General features: G+C 46.2%; 1 protein-coding gene across 15 annotated transcripts in view; it reads left to right on the plus strand.

Annotated features, from left to right (window-relative positions):
* Positions 1-15,178, plus strand: part of ADGRB1 (adhesion G protein-coupled receptor B1) — a 464,876-nt gene that overhangs the window by 215,146 nt on the left and 234,552 nt on the right. For 11 of the 15 annotated variants that reach the window (XM_053246399.1, XM_053246407.1, XM_053246406.1 and 8 more), the window contains 3 exons: positions 8,794-8,901; positions 11,814-11,978; positions 14,970-15,133. In XM_053246399.1, the coding sequence (XP_053102374.1) occupies positions 8,794-8,901; positions 11,814-11,978; positions 14,970-15,133 (437 nt within the window). Of the gene's footprint in view, positions 1-8,793; positions 8,902-11,813; positions 11,979-14,969; positions 15,135-15,178 lie in introns of all 15 variants that reach the window. The other 4 variants (XM_053246405.1, XM_053246412.1, XM_053246410.1 and 1 more) reach the window with 2 other exon arrangements.

Raw genomic sequence — 15,178 nt, forward strand, 5'->3', positions numbered from 1 at the left:
TATTTGGGGAACAACACAGCTTATCCACATGCAGCAACAGTAATGATTCTTATGTTATTAATTATAGTCAGTAAATTGCAAATTATAATCTAATTGGATGTTCTGAACGTGTGTGTGTGTGTGTGTGTGTGTGTGTGTGTGTAAGGAGGACTTTTTGTTTTGATGTTCATGGTAGCTGTTTTGACTCCCCATTTGGGGCAGAAAAGCAGAATGGATGTTTGAATACAAGGAAAAAGTGGAAATATGTCTCAGTTTAAACAGTTAGATAGCTGAGGTGTGATGCCTCAGGGCCTAGACTTCCTCCTACCAGAGGAAGTGCCTGATGACATGGAGGATGGAGAAGTCTGGATTCAAGAACTACCCCAGGAGGGAGCTCCAGAGTAGAGTCAGATCCGATTATTGCTGGCTCCAGATTATTGCTGGATCACCACTCCAAACTTCATTGTTTTGGTATGTAACACATTACACAGTGAGCTGTCCATGGTCCTGTGATCTATCTGGGACTTGACTTTACTGTGACCTCTGCCCAGTACATTGTATGCTCGTATGGTCTCTAGTGTGGAGCAGAACATAACGTTGCTGCAAGTAAAACACGCAAGAGAACTACGTTGTGCTTTGCACATACATACCCAGTGAAGTTCTACCAGTTTTATCAAAACCCTTTTTGCTTCCCTCAGAATGTGTTGGATGTTCATTTGGGACATCAAAATTCACCTGAAATTGCAATGTAGGTGAAATGTGGTGTCAATTCTAAACTGTCTTTTGCCACCATGGGATAATTGCCAATTCCTGCATGTCTGCCTCTCTCATTTCCGCCACGTCTTACAGATTAGGTAATTAGTGATGGCCATTCTAATACAAGCAAGCTTCTCTGATTATAATTATACCCTTTATTTCCCTGCATCCCCCACCTCAATTTTCAGTGAAATATCTTTGATTAGATTCTCTGACTAGGCAAATACTGTGGAAAAATAAAATCTCAAACACCCTATAAAAGCAGGGGGGAAGCAAAACTGATACAAAGTTTGTTTGGGCTCAAAATCGGAGGGGGGGGTGGCAAAAGGGGGGGGGAACCAGCCTTCCTGAGTTACTTTTTCCCCCACCATTGCTGCCTGTTTTGTAGTAATGCTCCTTCCAGAAGCTGCTGGCTGGTGTTTGCTGTTCCTGCCTCCACAGAATATCCCTCCAAACAATGCAGTGTGATGATGTAGTGATTCTGACAGGCATTCTGGGGGAAATGGTAATTGACAGTCACAAAATGCCCTCCCTCTGGAAATTGCAAATGGGACTATGAAGTTGGGATGGGGGGCTTTTAGGACCAGTACTGAGGGAATATGTGCTCTTTGATTAGGGAGAGATGCAAGAGTCATACAGCTGGAAAGGGATGCTTTTCATAAGGCATAAAATGATTTCACACATTGTTTAGCATTTCCATAAAGTTAAATCATGTTGTAGTTGGAATCTTTAAACAGAAACTTTCCAGGACATTAGGCTTTCATCTCCTTGTTCCCTTTGACTAATTTGTCTAGATGCGAGAACTCTTGCCAACAGTTTCCCTCGGTGGCCTTCCTCCTGTCTAGGTTCCGTTGGTGTCCAAATCAGACATGGATTGGAGGGCCAAATGGTACAAGAAAGCAGAAGATCTGTGTGCCTCTCCAACGGCTTTTTCAAAGGGCAGATGTGGCCTTGAGGGATACAGCAGTGGGGGCGGGTAAAGGGTTTAACAGTGGGGGTGTGAGCTGTAACTTTTAAAACCCCATGCCATTTTCTTGATCTGAATCCCACCCTCCAGAGCTATTTGCTTCATGGGTGGGATGCGGTGGGGTGGGGTGTCAAACATACTGGTACCCATCGGGCACCTGTATGTTTGGTCCTGCAGCATACCCATCTGGCACCGCTACCTGGGGGTGGGGGTGATTTGGATGGAAAACTGCATGGAGGAAAAGGATTCAACCCCCCCTTTCCTAGTGTTGACCCCTCCCCCCCACCACCCCAGCTACATTTGCTTGTCTGATTGTACCCTGATGCAGTCCAGCTGCAGAGATTTTTTCTAGAGCTGTGAAGGCCTCCAAAGTGCTATGTTTGCTCACCCAGATGCCTAGACTGTCCCTGCACCAAAGATTGTATAGGCCTGTGGTGCTAGTGCTGAGGGTAAACCAACTAATACCAACTTCTCCCCTCCAGCTCAAATTCTTACCCAAGAATGATGATAAGGGAATCAACATGCTGATAGGTAGCATTTGTTTTTGCATACAGATGTGAGCCAAGCATCTTCAAAGGCCAAAGTCAGATGCCTCCAGGGTCTTACTGGGAATTACTGTTCATTGCGGATTGAAAACAAAATTACTTCATGTTCAACAACAGCCAGGCTGGTGTCTTTTTTCTGCATCTAGCCAGTTTGCAAAAGCTGATCTGTAGGACAGCTTCCAGTGTTTGGTGTAATATCTGTTTATTGCTTGCTAGAGGCAAAGAACCCAGTGATCTCTTCCTTGCTAACTCAGACAAAGAGACCTCTGCCATCTATTGGATTTGAACCAAGGTAGCAATTTCACAGGCCAGGCACATCTCAGCCAAGCAGCAGCCAGCAACGATCCTCATCCATCCAACATCTGACACAAGGAAAATCAGTATACTACGACAAGGGAACAAGGACTTGGTTGTGAGCATGCAGGAAATGATATCATGACTTCTCATGGAGGTCAGGAAGGGCCTGCCCTTGTGAAGGATTTTGGAAATGTTCAGCTGAGGGATGGTTTCCAAACCTGCCAGTTCCTGGGTTTTCATACTGCATTTAGTTCTAGGGGCCCTCCATGGGCCTTAATTGGATATAATAAGGGGCCGCCACCTGCTTGTGAGCATCTAGGACTGGCGCACACTGATGATGTCACTGGCATGCTCCTGTGCTTATACACTTTCAAGCAAGCCCAGGACTGTCCTACAGGGATAAGTGCATCCCTGCTGCCCCCACCCTCCCCCAGATGACTTTACACCAGGCCACTGTAGTTGGGGATTATGGGAGTTGTAGTCCAAAAACAGCTGGGGGGCCTAAGTTGAGCAGGCCTGCTTTACACCCTGTTGAGAATTTAGGATGTTACTGGACACGTCAAAACACATAGGACTGTGGGAAATGTACTCTTCCTGTGTCAAGAGGGCCATGTGCAGACTGCTGCATATGTGGTAGGATGGCCTCAACAGCCCTGCTGGATCAGGCCCAAGGAGGCCCATCTAGTCCAGCATCCTGTTTCGCACAGTGGCCCACTAGATGCTGCTGGAAGCCACAGGCAGGAGTTGAGGGCATGCCTTCTCTCTCCTGCTCTTACTCCCCTGCAACTGGTACTCAGAGGCACCCCAACCTCCTGCACAGTCATCCAGGGTGGGCCCGATCCCTGCTGCTCAAGCCAAAGCTGGTTCTAAAGCCCAGATTGCTGTTGGAAATACCCTGGTCTCTGGACATGATGAGAATTGTAGATTGGCTCTTGCACCAAGGTTCAGGGGTGTGTCTTGGTATATGAGAACTCTGATTTCGAGCAGTGAGCTCTGCTGACCTTGTCTCGATGGGAGAGCTCATACTGACGCTCTCTGATTGTAAGTCACTTTGCATTTGAGACGAAGCAGTGTAAGTGCCATTTCTCGGAGCAAACTAATAAATAAATCTCGGGCAAAGCACGAAGATGTCAGCAGGCTGGCACAATGGTGTGAAGTCCCAACGCCTGGGGGTTTCACGTCACAGTGCCACAGAACTCCTGCGAATATATCCTTCGGCTCCTGTTGCTTCTCTGAAAATGATACCGGTGAGAGAGCCAGCTGAACGGGCGCCCGCCGTCTGGCGAAAGCTGTGTCTGACATTTCAGAATATGCAGATCAGGTGTGGCATGGCAGAGGCTTCCCACTCCTAGTTCAGAAGGCGCCGTTCTCCTCCACTGTCACAATGGCACACAGCCACAGTAGCTCCAAATCCATGCAAATCATCGCTCTGGGCTTTGAACATACATCTTCCCGTTTCCGAGAGATCCATATGTTCTTCCTGACATTCAAAGGGCTCCTACACATGTGCAATTCCTGCTGCCGCCCCCAGGATTCCTTTGCCAGAACCCACCAAAGGCAAAATAAAACAGCCTCCTTGGGCATGCAGGTGGCGGATGGCGAGGAGCAACTCCACAGCACAGGCTCATACATAGTTGATCAGTTGCTGGAGGTGTGGGGGAAGCGTAGGCTGTCAGGAAGGCCTTCTTATGCTGGTGGGTGACCTTTTAAAAGATCTCCATCATGAAGGAAACAGCAAAGTTGCCATAGCAGATCAGATGTTTTGTCACAAGCTGTGCAAAATGAATGATCAGTCTTTGTATTTAGCAGCTCAGGGGAGGCCAGGTTGAGGCTCTCCAGCTGTTGTGGGATGACGACTCCCATCATTCTCAGACCCGATACATTGCAGCCAGGGATGATGGGAGTTGTAGTCGATCAGCAGCTGGCACATGTCCATCTCTGATAAAGTGCTTTGGAGCGTTCAGCATGCCTGGATCTAAGGAGATGGAGCATCTTCCCTGCAAGGAAAGATGTTTGGGGGCTCTTTAGTAAGCCGAGTTCTATCTGTGTTTTTTGGGGTGGTGGTGGTTGGTAATTTGTTTTCTTTTGTCTATTTCTGCAAAAATCAAAAATCAAAAGTATAGAGGGAAAAGTAATCTATCTGTCTATCTGTCTATCTACACACACAATTGAATGTCTGTCTGTCTGTTCCCTATACATTCCCACACCCTTTGAGCTATCAGGACCAAACTTTGCAAAATGACTTCCCAAGAGCCTACAAGTAACAAAGGGTACCTGGGAACTTCAACAACCACCTCACACAGACAGACAGACAGATGGATATACAACGGGTATATCCACAAAACAGATATGGATGCAATAACAAAGAGAAACCCATACTATAAGCCTGAGCAGTGCCGGGTACTGAAAGCTAGTTTGAGATAAAGGACAGCTGAGGGGCAACGTGATAGAGGTTTTTAATATTATGCATGGTGCAGAGAAAGGGGATAGAGAGGAGGTGGTTTTCCCCTCTGCTCCCATAATCCTGGGAGTTGTGGTAGCAGTAGCGTAGCAGCAGATTCAGGAAAGACATAAGAGAGTCCTTCACATGAAAGACAGAAGCAAGCCCTTCACAGGGCATATAATTAATGTATGGAACCCACTGCCACAAGATGTATATTCAGCTTGGAGAAGGGAAGACATAGGGGAGAGACATGATAGCTGTCTTCCAGTGTCTGAAGGGCAGGAGCAGCAAACTCATTCTGTGTTGTTCCTGAGAGCAGGACCTGAACCAGTGGGTTGAAATCACAAAGAAGCAGATTCAGGTTTAGACATCAGGAGAAATTTCCTAACCGTAGGAGCTGTTCAACAGTTGAATAGTCTGCTTCGAATAATGGTGGGTTCTCTTTCACTAGAGATTTTCAAACAGAGACTGGATAGACATCGGTCAGAGATGCCGTAGCACTGAGAAAGAGGTTGGACTAGAGGATCTTGAGGGTCCTTTCTAATTCTATTATTCTAATTTGGTCAGAGCCACTGGCCTGGGTGGCTTTAAAAGGGGATAAGATAAACCTCTGGAGGTTATATAGACTTGTGCATGTCTACTAGCTGTGGAAGCCAGGAGGGTGGAATAGATGGGCTTTTAGTCTGATTCAGCAGCACCTCTACTTCTGGCTTCCCTGGTGGGTGCTGAGCCTAAGGCAGATGCTTGGGGAGCTAAAGGTGCTCAGTCCTAGCACCGCTGCCAGGGGGGGGTGAGAAAGTCGGTACTTTTACTTTTGCAGTGTGGGGCAGGAGGCAAGTGATCATACCTAGTGGAAGATCATCTGCCGAATGCAGAAGGTCCCAAGTTCCATCCATGGCATTTCTGACAGAGAAGGAATGGAGCAAGGCCACTTCAAGAGTTCCGGCAGATGTGAAGTTCAGACTGGTTAACAGCTGACCTCTAAAGACCAGGTTACAAAAGATGTTGAGTGCAATCATGTAGTTAGAAGCTTGACGTAACTGTCATGTACCAGCTGTATTTGTCCACAGTGGTGCTTACATCCATGCCCCTAGAAATTCCCTAGATACACACAGTTATGACAATTGATTGATTGATTAAGTGCCGTTAAGTCAGTGTCAACTCTTAGCAACCACCTAGATAGATTCTCTCCAGGATGATCTGTCTTCAACTTGGCCTAAGAACTTTAAGGTCTCTCTGTGATACATTCATTGCTGTCATAATCGAGTCCATCCACCTTACACATGGTTGTCCTCTTTTTTCGTTTCCTTCAACTTTCCCCAGCATTATGGACTTCTCAAGGGAGCTGGGTCTTCGCATAATGTGTCCAAAGCATGATAGTTTGAGCCTGGTTATTTGTGCCTCGAGTGAAAATTCTGGATTGATTTGTTCTATGATCCATTTGTTTGTTTTGCTGGCTATCCATGGTATCCTCAAAAGCCTTCTCCAGCACCATAGTTGAAAAGCATCAATACTTTTAAAATCTTACTTCTTTCAGCATTCATAGAGTGTCATGGGGGAAACCATTGTCTGAATGATTCTAATCTTTGTAGGTGTAGACACATCATGGCATCTAAATAACCTTTCCAATGCCTTCATTGCTACCCTACCAAGTGCTAGTCTGTGGCATATTTCTTGACTGCTGGATCCTTTACTGACTATTACTTGAGTGTAAATGTAAGCCTACAAGTACATAATGATGCCTTTTACATTTTGTGTAGCTTGGTCCTTATTCATGATGCCTCATTGACAATTTTTGGTGAAATGTTGTTCCTGCTCCTCACATAGCCTTGCCCCTGGTGAAAATTCAACAGGTGAAGATTTTCCCACTGTGTAGAAATGACAGTGTTAAGAAGTCTGACATGCTGAATGCATTATTTACTTATTTTAAACCTTCTGATCTCCCATTATTGATACAAATAGTCACAAGGTTTCTTACAGATTGCAGCCATAAATATATCAAACATTGAAGCATGTTCAATGTTTGATTTTTTAAAAAAGAAGAAAACAATGAAAAGCAGAAGAGTGAAGGAGTGATCAGTCAAGACCACACTTAGATCAGCAGGGTGATAAAAATGACACAATACCCTGAATCAAAAGATGTGGGCAAATAAAACTATTTTCACCTGGCATCTTACAAGAGTGAGAACCAGGTGCACAGACCTGAAGGGAGAGATGTGCCAAACTTGGGCACTATTACTGAGAAGACATAAGAACAGCCATGCTGAATCAGGTCCAAAGCCCATCTAGTCCATCATCCTGTTTCCCACAGTGGCCCACCAGATGCCTCTGGGAAGTTCATAGGCAAGAGGTGAAGGCATGCCCTCTCTCCTGCTGTCGCTCCTCTGCAACTGGGATTCAGAGGCATCCTGCCTATGAGCCCAGAGGCAACCTATGGCCATCAAGACCCCCCCCCATCATGGTACGGGTCTGCCACATTCCTTTGGAAGCACCTTCTTCAATACATACAACTTCCTGAAATCAGTTAGGAAGAATCTATTCCAGGAGACCTATCCCTCATAAGAACAGCCTTGCTGAATCATGCCCAAAGCACATCTAGTCCAGCATTCTGTTTCACATAGTGTCCCACCAGATGCCGCTGGGAAGCCTCACAATCAGGAGATGAAGGCATGCTCCCTCTCCTGCAGTTGCTTCCCTGCAACTGGGATTCAGAGGCATCCTTCCTCTGAGCCCAGAGGCAACCAATGGCCATCAGGACTTCCCCCCATCATGGTACAGATCCAGATCACACGCCCCCATCACTGCTGTTTCACCAAGGAGGATAGATCGCATTGCTGGCAACAGAAGTTTTTCTCCCAGGCCAACTATCAGCTGGTGTTCCCATCCAGATGGAGTCACAAGTGCAGCAAAGTGTTACAAAATAACAAACAAATCTGTCCAGTACCATGGGCCTCATCCAGATCAAGCCCCACTCCACTGCTGCCATTTAGCCTAGAAAAACTAAGTGCATCCAGGCCAATGTATGACCGATGTCATGTAGTTTGGCCCGGAGATATCCTAGTGCAGGGATTCAGCAGTTTAAGGCATGGGATCTCTGCTGGGGAAAGCAGGTGGCCAGCAAGTTAGGTCAGGAAGCACAGAAAAGCCTCAAGTGTGACAAGTGAGTGGAACTGGTGGCCACCCAGCCTCCAGGACCAGCAGTTCAGGCACTGACACTGGTGAATAGGCTTTGGCTGGATCAGTTTCTGGGATTGCCAGGTGGCCCTTGGGCAGTTTCTCTTTTGTAAGAAAGAGGCCTCCTTAAAATTCAGGCCTTTTGCTCAGATCAGCTTTAATTAGCAAGAGGCACAACAGCTGAGACCCACAATGTCAACAGGGGAGGGGAAAGCAATCTCACAACTCATTAGGAACCATGATCAGTCATTAGGAGCATCTCATCAGATGCAACCCAAGTGGTGAGTGAGGAAAGGTGCATGAGATTGTCTCCCACTGAGTTGACATGCCTGGATCTGCCAAGAACTCTGCCTCCTTGTCATCAGCACAGGCTGTGTCAAAAATTGCAAGTTTTATAAACAGGAGTGATAGAGAGATGTTATAAAGTTTTTTAAAACTTCAAAACATGTGGTGGTGATGAATAGTATAAGCTGGGGGGGGGGGATTGATCTTGGGATCGGAATGGGGTTAGGGTTGGGGACCTCCCCACCAAAATGTGCCAGGATAGTTCAAATAAAATGTTTTAGCCTTACTTTATCATAAAAGAACTTTCAGAGTAATCTGCAGGTTTATTCACCTTTTCCCCCTTCTAGCCAACATTCACTACAATTCCCGAAGCCAGTCACTGAGGTCAACGGATAACCGGAAGCGGGACGATGCAGATGATTTTCAGCAGTATGGGTACCCTGCACCTCAAATAGGTAAGAGGCCTAAGCATCTAGTTATAGGGGGTGGGTGGGAAATCAGGGGGTGTTTTCAAGTCAAATGTCAAGGGACTCTGTTTTTGTATCCTGGGGCAGAAAAAAGGGTAACTGCATCCAATTACCTGAGGAAGAAAATGTCCAGGGCTTACTCAGTTATGTATGGGGGTCTAAACATGGATATGGCACTTCACAGTGAGTGACAGCTCTGGAATTCGGCATGTCTGCAGCCCGAAACCCCCTGATTTATAGAAAAAGATGGGAAAGTTCTACATTTCTCTCCCTCAACAGGAGACTCCAGTATAGTTTAGCTGTTCCCCAACTAGCTAGGAATTTGGTTCACACCTAGCCTATGATTGCTAGAATAGTCTGAATATGAGACATGTTTAGACATAGCAGGATATGAAGTGGACCCGCAGACCAAGTTGCACAGGGCAGCACCTCAGCACAGAGCAAGGAATTCAGCCTGCGATGGAATGGTGGGTGGTGGGAAATTGGATGTCCTTGTTACTTTGGCAGGTGCGGAGTGGTTACAACAGTAACCAGAAATGTTTGTCCATGTTTTGAGAATGCACCTTGGTTTAAACAAGAATTTGGAGTGCTTGTAGAGGGGCCATTCAGATGAAACACACCCACACATCATGCACACCATAAAGAAACATGCTGGGAGGGTGTTGGAAAGTCTGTGGAGGATGTTGTGATAGGTACACTTTTGGTTTGTCCCCTTCCTAATTGTGTGTGGGGCGGGGGGCAGTATCATCCAAACCAGCCCATATACATATTGTAAAAGGTGTACACCTTCTACATTCACATGACCAGCTGGGCTGGGGGTGAGGGGAGGCTGGTTGACTGTTTCTGGGAGCGTGGACCATGCTCCCAGATGATTTGTGCTGCATGGCATAGTGCTGAGCTTTGGAGGCTGGGACAATGCGTCCCAGCCTCCGGATATCCCACAATGCACCATGCACGATGCATTGGGGGATTCCCCCAGGAGATGGGTGCTCTACATGCCTGTCTTTGTGTGCGCTGGGACTGAACATAGCCCCAGCAAACAAACAATCCCAGAGCCTGGTTTAAGGGCTTGCTACTGTAGGTGGTGCAGCACTGCCAGGATCGGTCCCACTCCTGGCAGTTCTCATCCACAGCCTAATCCAGGCTGGGCATCGCTAGTTTGGGTTAGGGTGTGTGTGAGAACAGCCTCAGTGGCGGAATCAGCCCTGTCACTGGTGGTAGCAGAAGGAGAAGTCTTGAGGTCTTATCTTCCTGCTTTTCCTCACCCCAGACTGCCCTAGTTTCCAGTGGGTCCTGTCCTGGGCTGCTACCCTGGGGGACCCTCTTCTGAGTTTCTGTGTGAATCAACTTTTATAACTGACACCAATCTACAGCCAAGTTGATGAAGCAATTCTTTTAAAAAGTTCATTGCAAACATTTGCATTTCGGTTTTCCTAATGCCCAGTGGCAGGCACTGTTGTAAGTAATGATTCTAGAACACCAGCATGCAAGCTATTGATTTTGGCAAGTTAACGCTTAACGTCCCCCCCACCAAGTTTTCTCCACAGGACTTGAATGCTGCTTTATCTGTTCCTGGTGTACTGTATGTTTTGTAATGTACGAAGAGTGGTGTGTTTCTCTCTCCTGCCAAAGGTACATGGTGCAGACAGAAGCTCTGTGTTATGTATACGCTGCTTGTGGTGGCAAGTATACCTGGGCCATCCTAAAATGTCATCAAATTAGGGCTGTCAGACAAATGAATAAATTTTAATTGATCAATCAAATATTTTAAATGGATTAATTTGTTCGAATCCTTGCCAAATCCTCACTATAAGTGACTGTGCAGAACAACTTCATCTGTGCTGCACTTGATCTGTCCTGAGAAGTACTATGGATGACATCATTGTGAAAAATGAAATTATGAACATAATGGGGAGGACCTTATGAATTAAATCAGTCAGTTAAATTGAACAATATGCAATCTAGATCATCTTTTTAAAAAGATAATATTGCTACCAAGAGTTCCAATGTGATCCAGCCATATTTCAGCACTTTAAAATCCCTTCAATTTCAGTGCAAAAAATTTAAATGCATGCTTTACTCTTCCTTTGAAAGCAATGCTACTCAAAAGTGCTGAACTGTGGCTGGATCAGGCCCTATCTACCTACATGTGTTTCCTATATTGATAATACATTACAAAATAAGAGATACCCAGAATAACAGTACGTTAACCAATAAGAATCCAACACACTCATAGGAGCATAGTCCTATGATCATAGTCCTATTTTAGGATCATAGTCCTAAAGACTTCATACATTTAATTCAAATGTTGCTTGAGGCCAAGAACTATACATCTACAACTATACATCTAAGGTTTGGGTCTCTGGCATTTAAATGATACACTCTTGACTACAGTGGGCATAGAGCCTGTCTAGGGCAACTTGTTTTTGGGCTAACACTCCCATCATCCCCAGACTCAACACCCGAATGATGGGAGTTGTAGCCCCCAAACAACAAGTTACCCAAGACTGCATAGAACTAATTTTGGCCAGACTAGCAGACAGCCATCTTATTTTCATTAGCAATTTGAGAACAGGGGTCTGAGAAGAAACACACCCCTGTTTTGGAAAGGTGCAGCCATTTGTAAGTGGCAGGTGGTTGTGAATCTGTTCATCCTTAACATCAGGGGCAAGTATCGTAGCTGGGTGGCAGAGACCACCGCTCACTAACAGAGCACACATTCTGCATGCAGAAGTCCCCAAGCTCAAGCCATTTCCAGTTAAGAAGCACCTCCGGGAACAGGGCTGGAGAAGACCTCTGCCCGAGAGGACAGCAGCCGGTTGGAGCAGACTGCACAGAGCTCAAAGGGCCAGCGGTCTTGCTCAGCGTAAGGCAGCTTCGTATGTTCTGAACCCTGACAGGTGATCCAGCTGCCGAGGAGTGGTCCCCTTGGAGCGTGTGTTCAACCACCTGCGGGGAGGGCTGGCAAACTAGGACAAGATTCTGTGTGTCGTATTCCTACAGCACCCAATGCAGTGGGCCCCTCCGAGAGCAGAGGCAATGCAACAATTCCGCCGTTTGTCCAGGTGATGATGAATCCCACCCTGATTCCCCGCCTTCCCCTAACCTTAGAGCCGTGCCATGTATAACACACTCTGCTTATCTATATATATATCCACATACTTGATGTCTCTACACAGACGCAGAAGGAAACCAAACTCTGCAACCAGAAAAGCGGAGTCTTGCAAACCGCGCACATTATTTATTTATTTATTTATTTTGTTAGAAACACTTGATATACCGCCCACTCCGAAGACTCTGGGCAGTGTGAAAACGAAGCACATTGTTTTGCATAATTTTGTTTCAATGTTTTCTATAATTTGTTCTCTTTCTGTTTCTTTGGGGATAGAGTTAGTGATAGTCCAGCAAAGTGACGCTCCCATTCTCCAAACCAAATTTTGTGATTTCTTCTGAATTCTTTGCAACCATAAAGGCTAGTAACTTGACTTCTTTAAAAAAGGAAAAAGGAAAAAGAAAAATGAGGTTCTTAGGAAGTGGAAGTCTTCAGCCCATTGTTCATCTTGTAGCTGTTATGTATTCCCATGGGATTTCAGTAGTACATCACAGTAGTCCTGAATTAACACAGATTAATTCAAAAGGGAATTTAATTAAACTCATGGAAGTGAGGTATTTCATTGGCTAGTAATCAGTGGAACCTCCACATTCAGATGCAGGGTGACTGTCTCCATGCCCTGCTTGGGTGCTTCTTCTGGAAGCATCGGATTGGCCACTATAGGCTTGGCCAGTGCTGGATTTGATCAGCATTTGGTCTGATCCAGCAGGCTTTTTGTTCTTAAATTGCCTTTGTGAGATATACAGGGAAACTTGCCAACATGAGCTACATCTGGACTGAATTCTCTTGCTTCCTTCAAATCCCTCCTTAGAACCGTACAGCCTTTGACACCCCCCTTTTGTCCCCATTCCCTTCTGCAGCTAAGCCTATGTATGTGTGAGTGTGACTGAAACTATCTCATAGTCTTCCCCTGTTTATTCCTGCCTCCATTTCCCTTCCCTTTCTCCATTGCTTTCTTTGTGTCGGCATCTACATTGTGAGCCCCTTGGGCCAGGGACCTACCTGTCCTCTCTGTTTTTGTAAAGTCCCATGCACCCGGATGATGCTATTTAGGACAAACAAAAAGATACATAATTTCTAAGTAATGGTGATGTCTCCTTGAAAGCAACAGGACTTTTACTTAGTCAGGGCTACATCCCATTTTCCTGCTTTGAGTGGGACATATAGGCCAAACTCGCACCTAACCCGAGGACCCTTCACCTCTAGTTTCAGTAGCTGTATGTCCAAAATGCAGGGGAATTCTGTTTTGTTTAGAACTGGACCATCTGTTTCCTTGCCCAAACCTACTTCTCCCCCAGAATATTTAGATATTTAGAACTCTGACCATCTGTTTCCTTGCCCAAATTTGAACTTTAGGTTTTCACTCGGTTTCACCGTTGTTAACTAGGTGTGTGCGCAAAACTGGCTGGCCTGGTCTGGTTTGAATCCAAACTGGACCTGAACAAGACCAGGCCAGTTCAGTTTTGGCACCCTTGGATGTCCCCTCCCAGGGTTTGTTTCGGGAGCGAAGGTTGCAAGTCAATTTAAAGAAATAGTACTTACCCCCTCTGGGGTGCTTCTCCAATGCCGTGTGTGGGGTGTGTGTCTATGGAGGTTCCCACCTCCCCCCACCGGCCTTCCTTGTGGCAATATTTGCCTGGTTTTGGCATTCTTCAATCCTTTCCCCATCACAGTGGCCATATTGGAGGCTGCTGTGCAAGTGCAATGGGCCTCTGCATGGCCTGGCCACGCAGGGGCCTATTGCGCATGCGCAGCAGCCTCCAAAATTCCCCCTGAATTCCTAGGAACTTACTCATCACTCACACACAGAGGAGGGTTTATGGCCAACTGGGTTGTGTTCAACGGCTGACGTCCAGACTAATGAAGGGCTTGCCCAATGGACCAAGATGTGCTCGTGTGAAAAAATCATGTCTCTCTATGAAGGAATGGGGGTGCTCCTGCTTGCATTACTCCCACTTTAGTCTGGAACCCAACCAGCTGCTGCAACAGCCTTGTGCCAGCATGGCGTGTTTGCACAGGTGCCTTGTTGTTTGGAGTGTTAGCCACTTTTGGTCACCTTCCCTACATCTAATCCATTCACCTTTCCTTAGTGCCATCTCTGTAGTGCTATCTCCGCTACCACAGTAGGGATCCCAGGCAGCAAAATACCTACTTCTCCCCCAGAATATATTATTTATTTATTTATCAAATTTGTACACCGCCTCAAACTTCCGTCTCTGGGTGGTTAACAACAGCATAAAACAAGTTAAAAACACATACAAAACTTAAAGCAATTGAACAATTAAAAAACCCACAGAGATTAAAACCTATTTTAAAAAAAAAAAAAAGCTGAGAAAGCTTGGGCAAAAAGATGGGTTTTCAGGCATTTTTTAAAAATTGCCAGAGATGGGGAGGATTGTATCTCAGCAGGGAACGCATTCCACAATCTCGGGACAGTGATCGAGAAGGCCCATCTCTGTGTAGCCATCGAACAAGTTGGCAGTATATAAGGAGGTACATTGGAAGACCAGCAGGTCAACAAGGTGATTTGGGCAAGGAAAAGTCTTAAGTTGGTCTGCACTGGGGGGAAAGATCTGGCTTTGGCTGAGAATAGGGGTTCTCAGCCTTGGGTCCCCAGATGTTGTGGGACTACAACTTCCATCATCCCCAGGCCATTGTGGCTGGGGATGATGGAAGTTGAAGGTGAACAACATATGGGGACGCAAGGGTGGCAACCCCTGCCATGGAGAATCTTATGATGCTCCAGTTTGGGGGGGGTTGGAGTTGGAAGGGAGATTCTACTTCCTTACAAGGGGGGAAATGTGTTTCAGAATCATCCTCCATCCCCCATAATTGTGAACCGCTTAAAGCTCCCGCTTCTAACACTGGAGCAAAGAAACAGCAATCAATATGAGTGTGGTTAGGTTAATGGGAAACAGGCTGAGTTCCTCTGCTTTGGTTTCAGTACACGGGACGTGGGATGAGTGGTCTCCATGGAGCCTGTGCTCATCAACTTGTGGACGAGGGTACAGAGATCGCACCCGGACCTGCAAACCTCCTCAGTTTGGTGGCAACCCTTGTGAAGGACCTGAGAAACAAACCAAGTTCTGTAACATTGCACTTTGCCCAGGTAAGTTGGCAAAGAAACTTTCCCCACTGCTTCCTTAGTGGGCA

This window comes from Hemicordylus capensis, chromosome 4 (genome assembly GCF_027244095.1).
Source record: "Hemicordylus capensis ecotype Gifberg chromosome 4, rHemCap1.1.pri, whole genome shotgun sequence".
NCBI lineage: Eukaryota > Metazoa > Chordata > Lepidosauria > Squamata > Cordylidae > Hemicordylus > Hemicordylus capensis.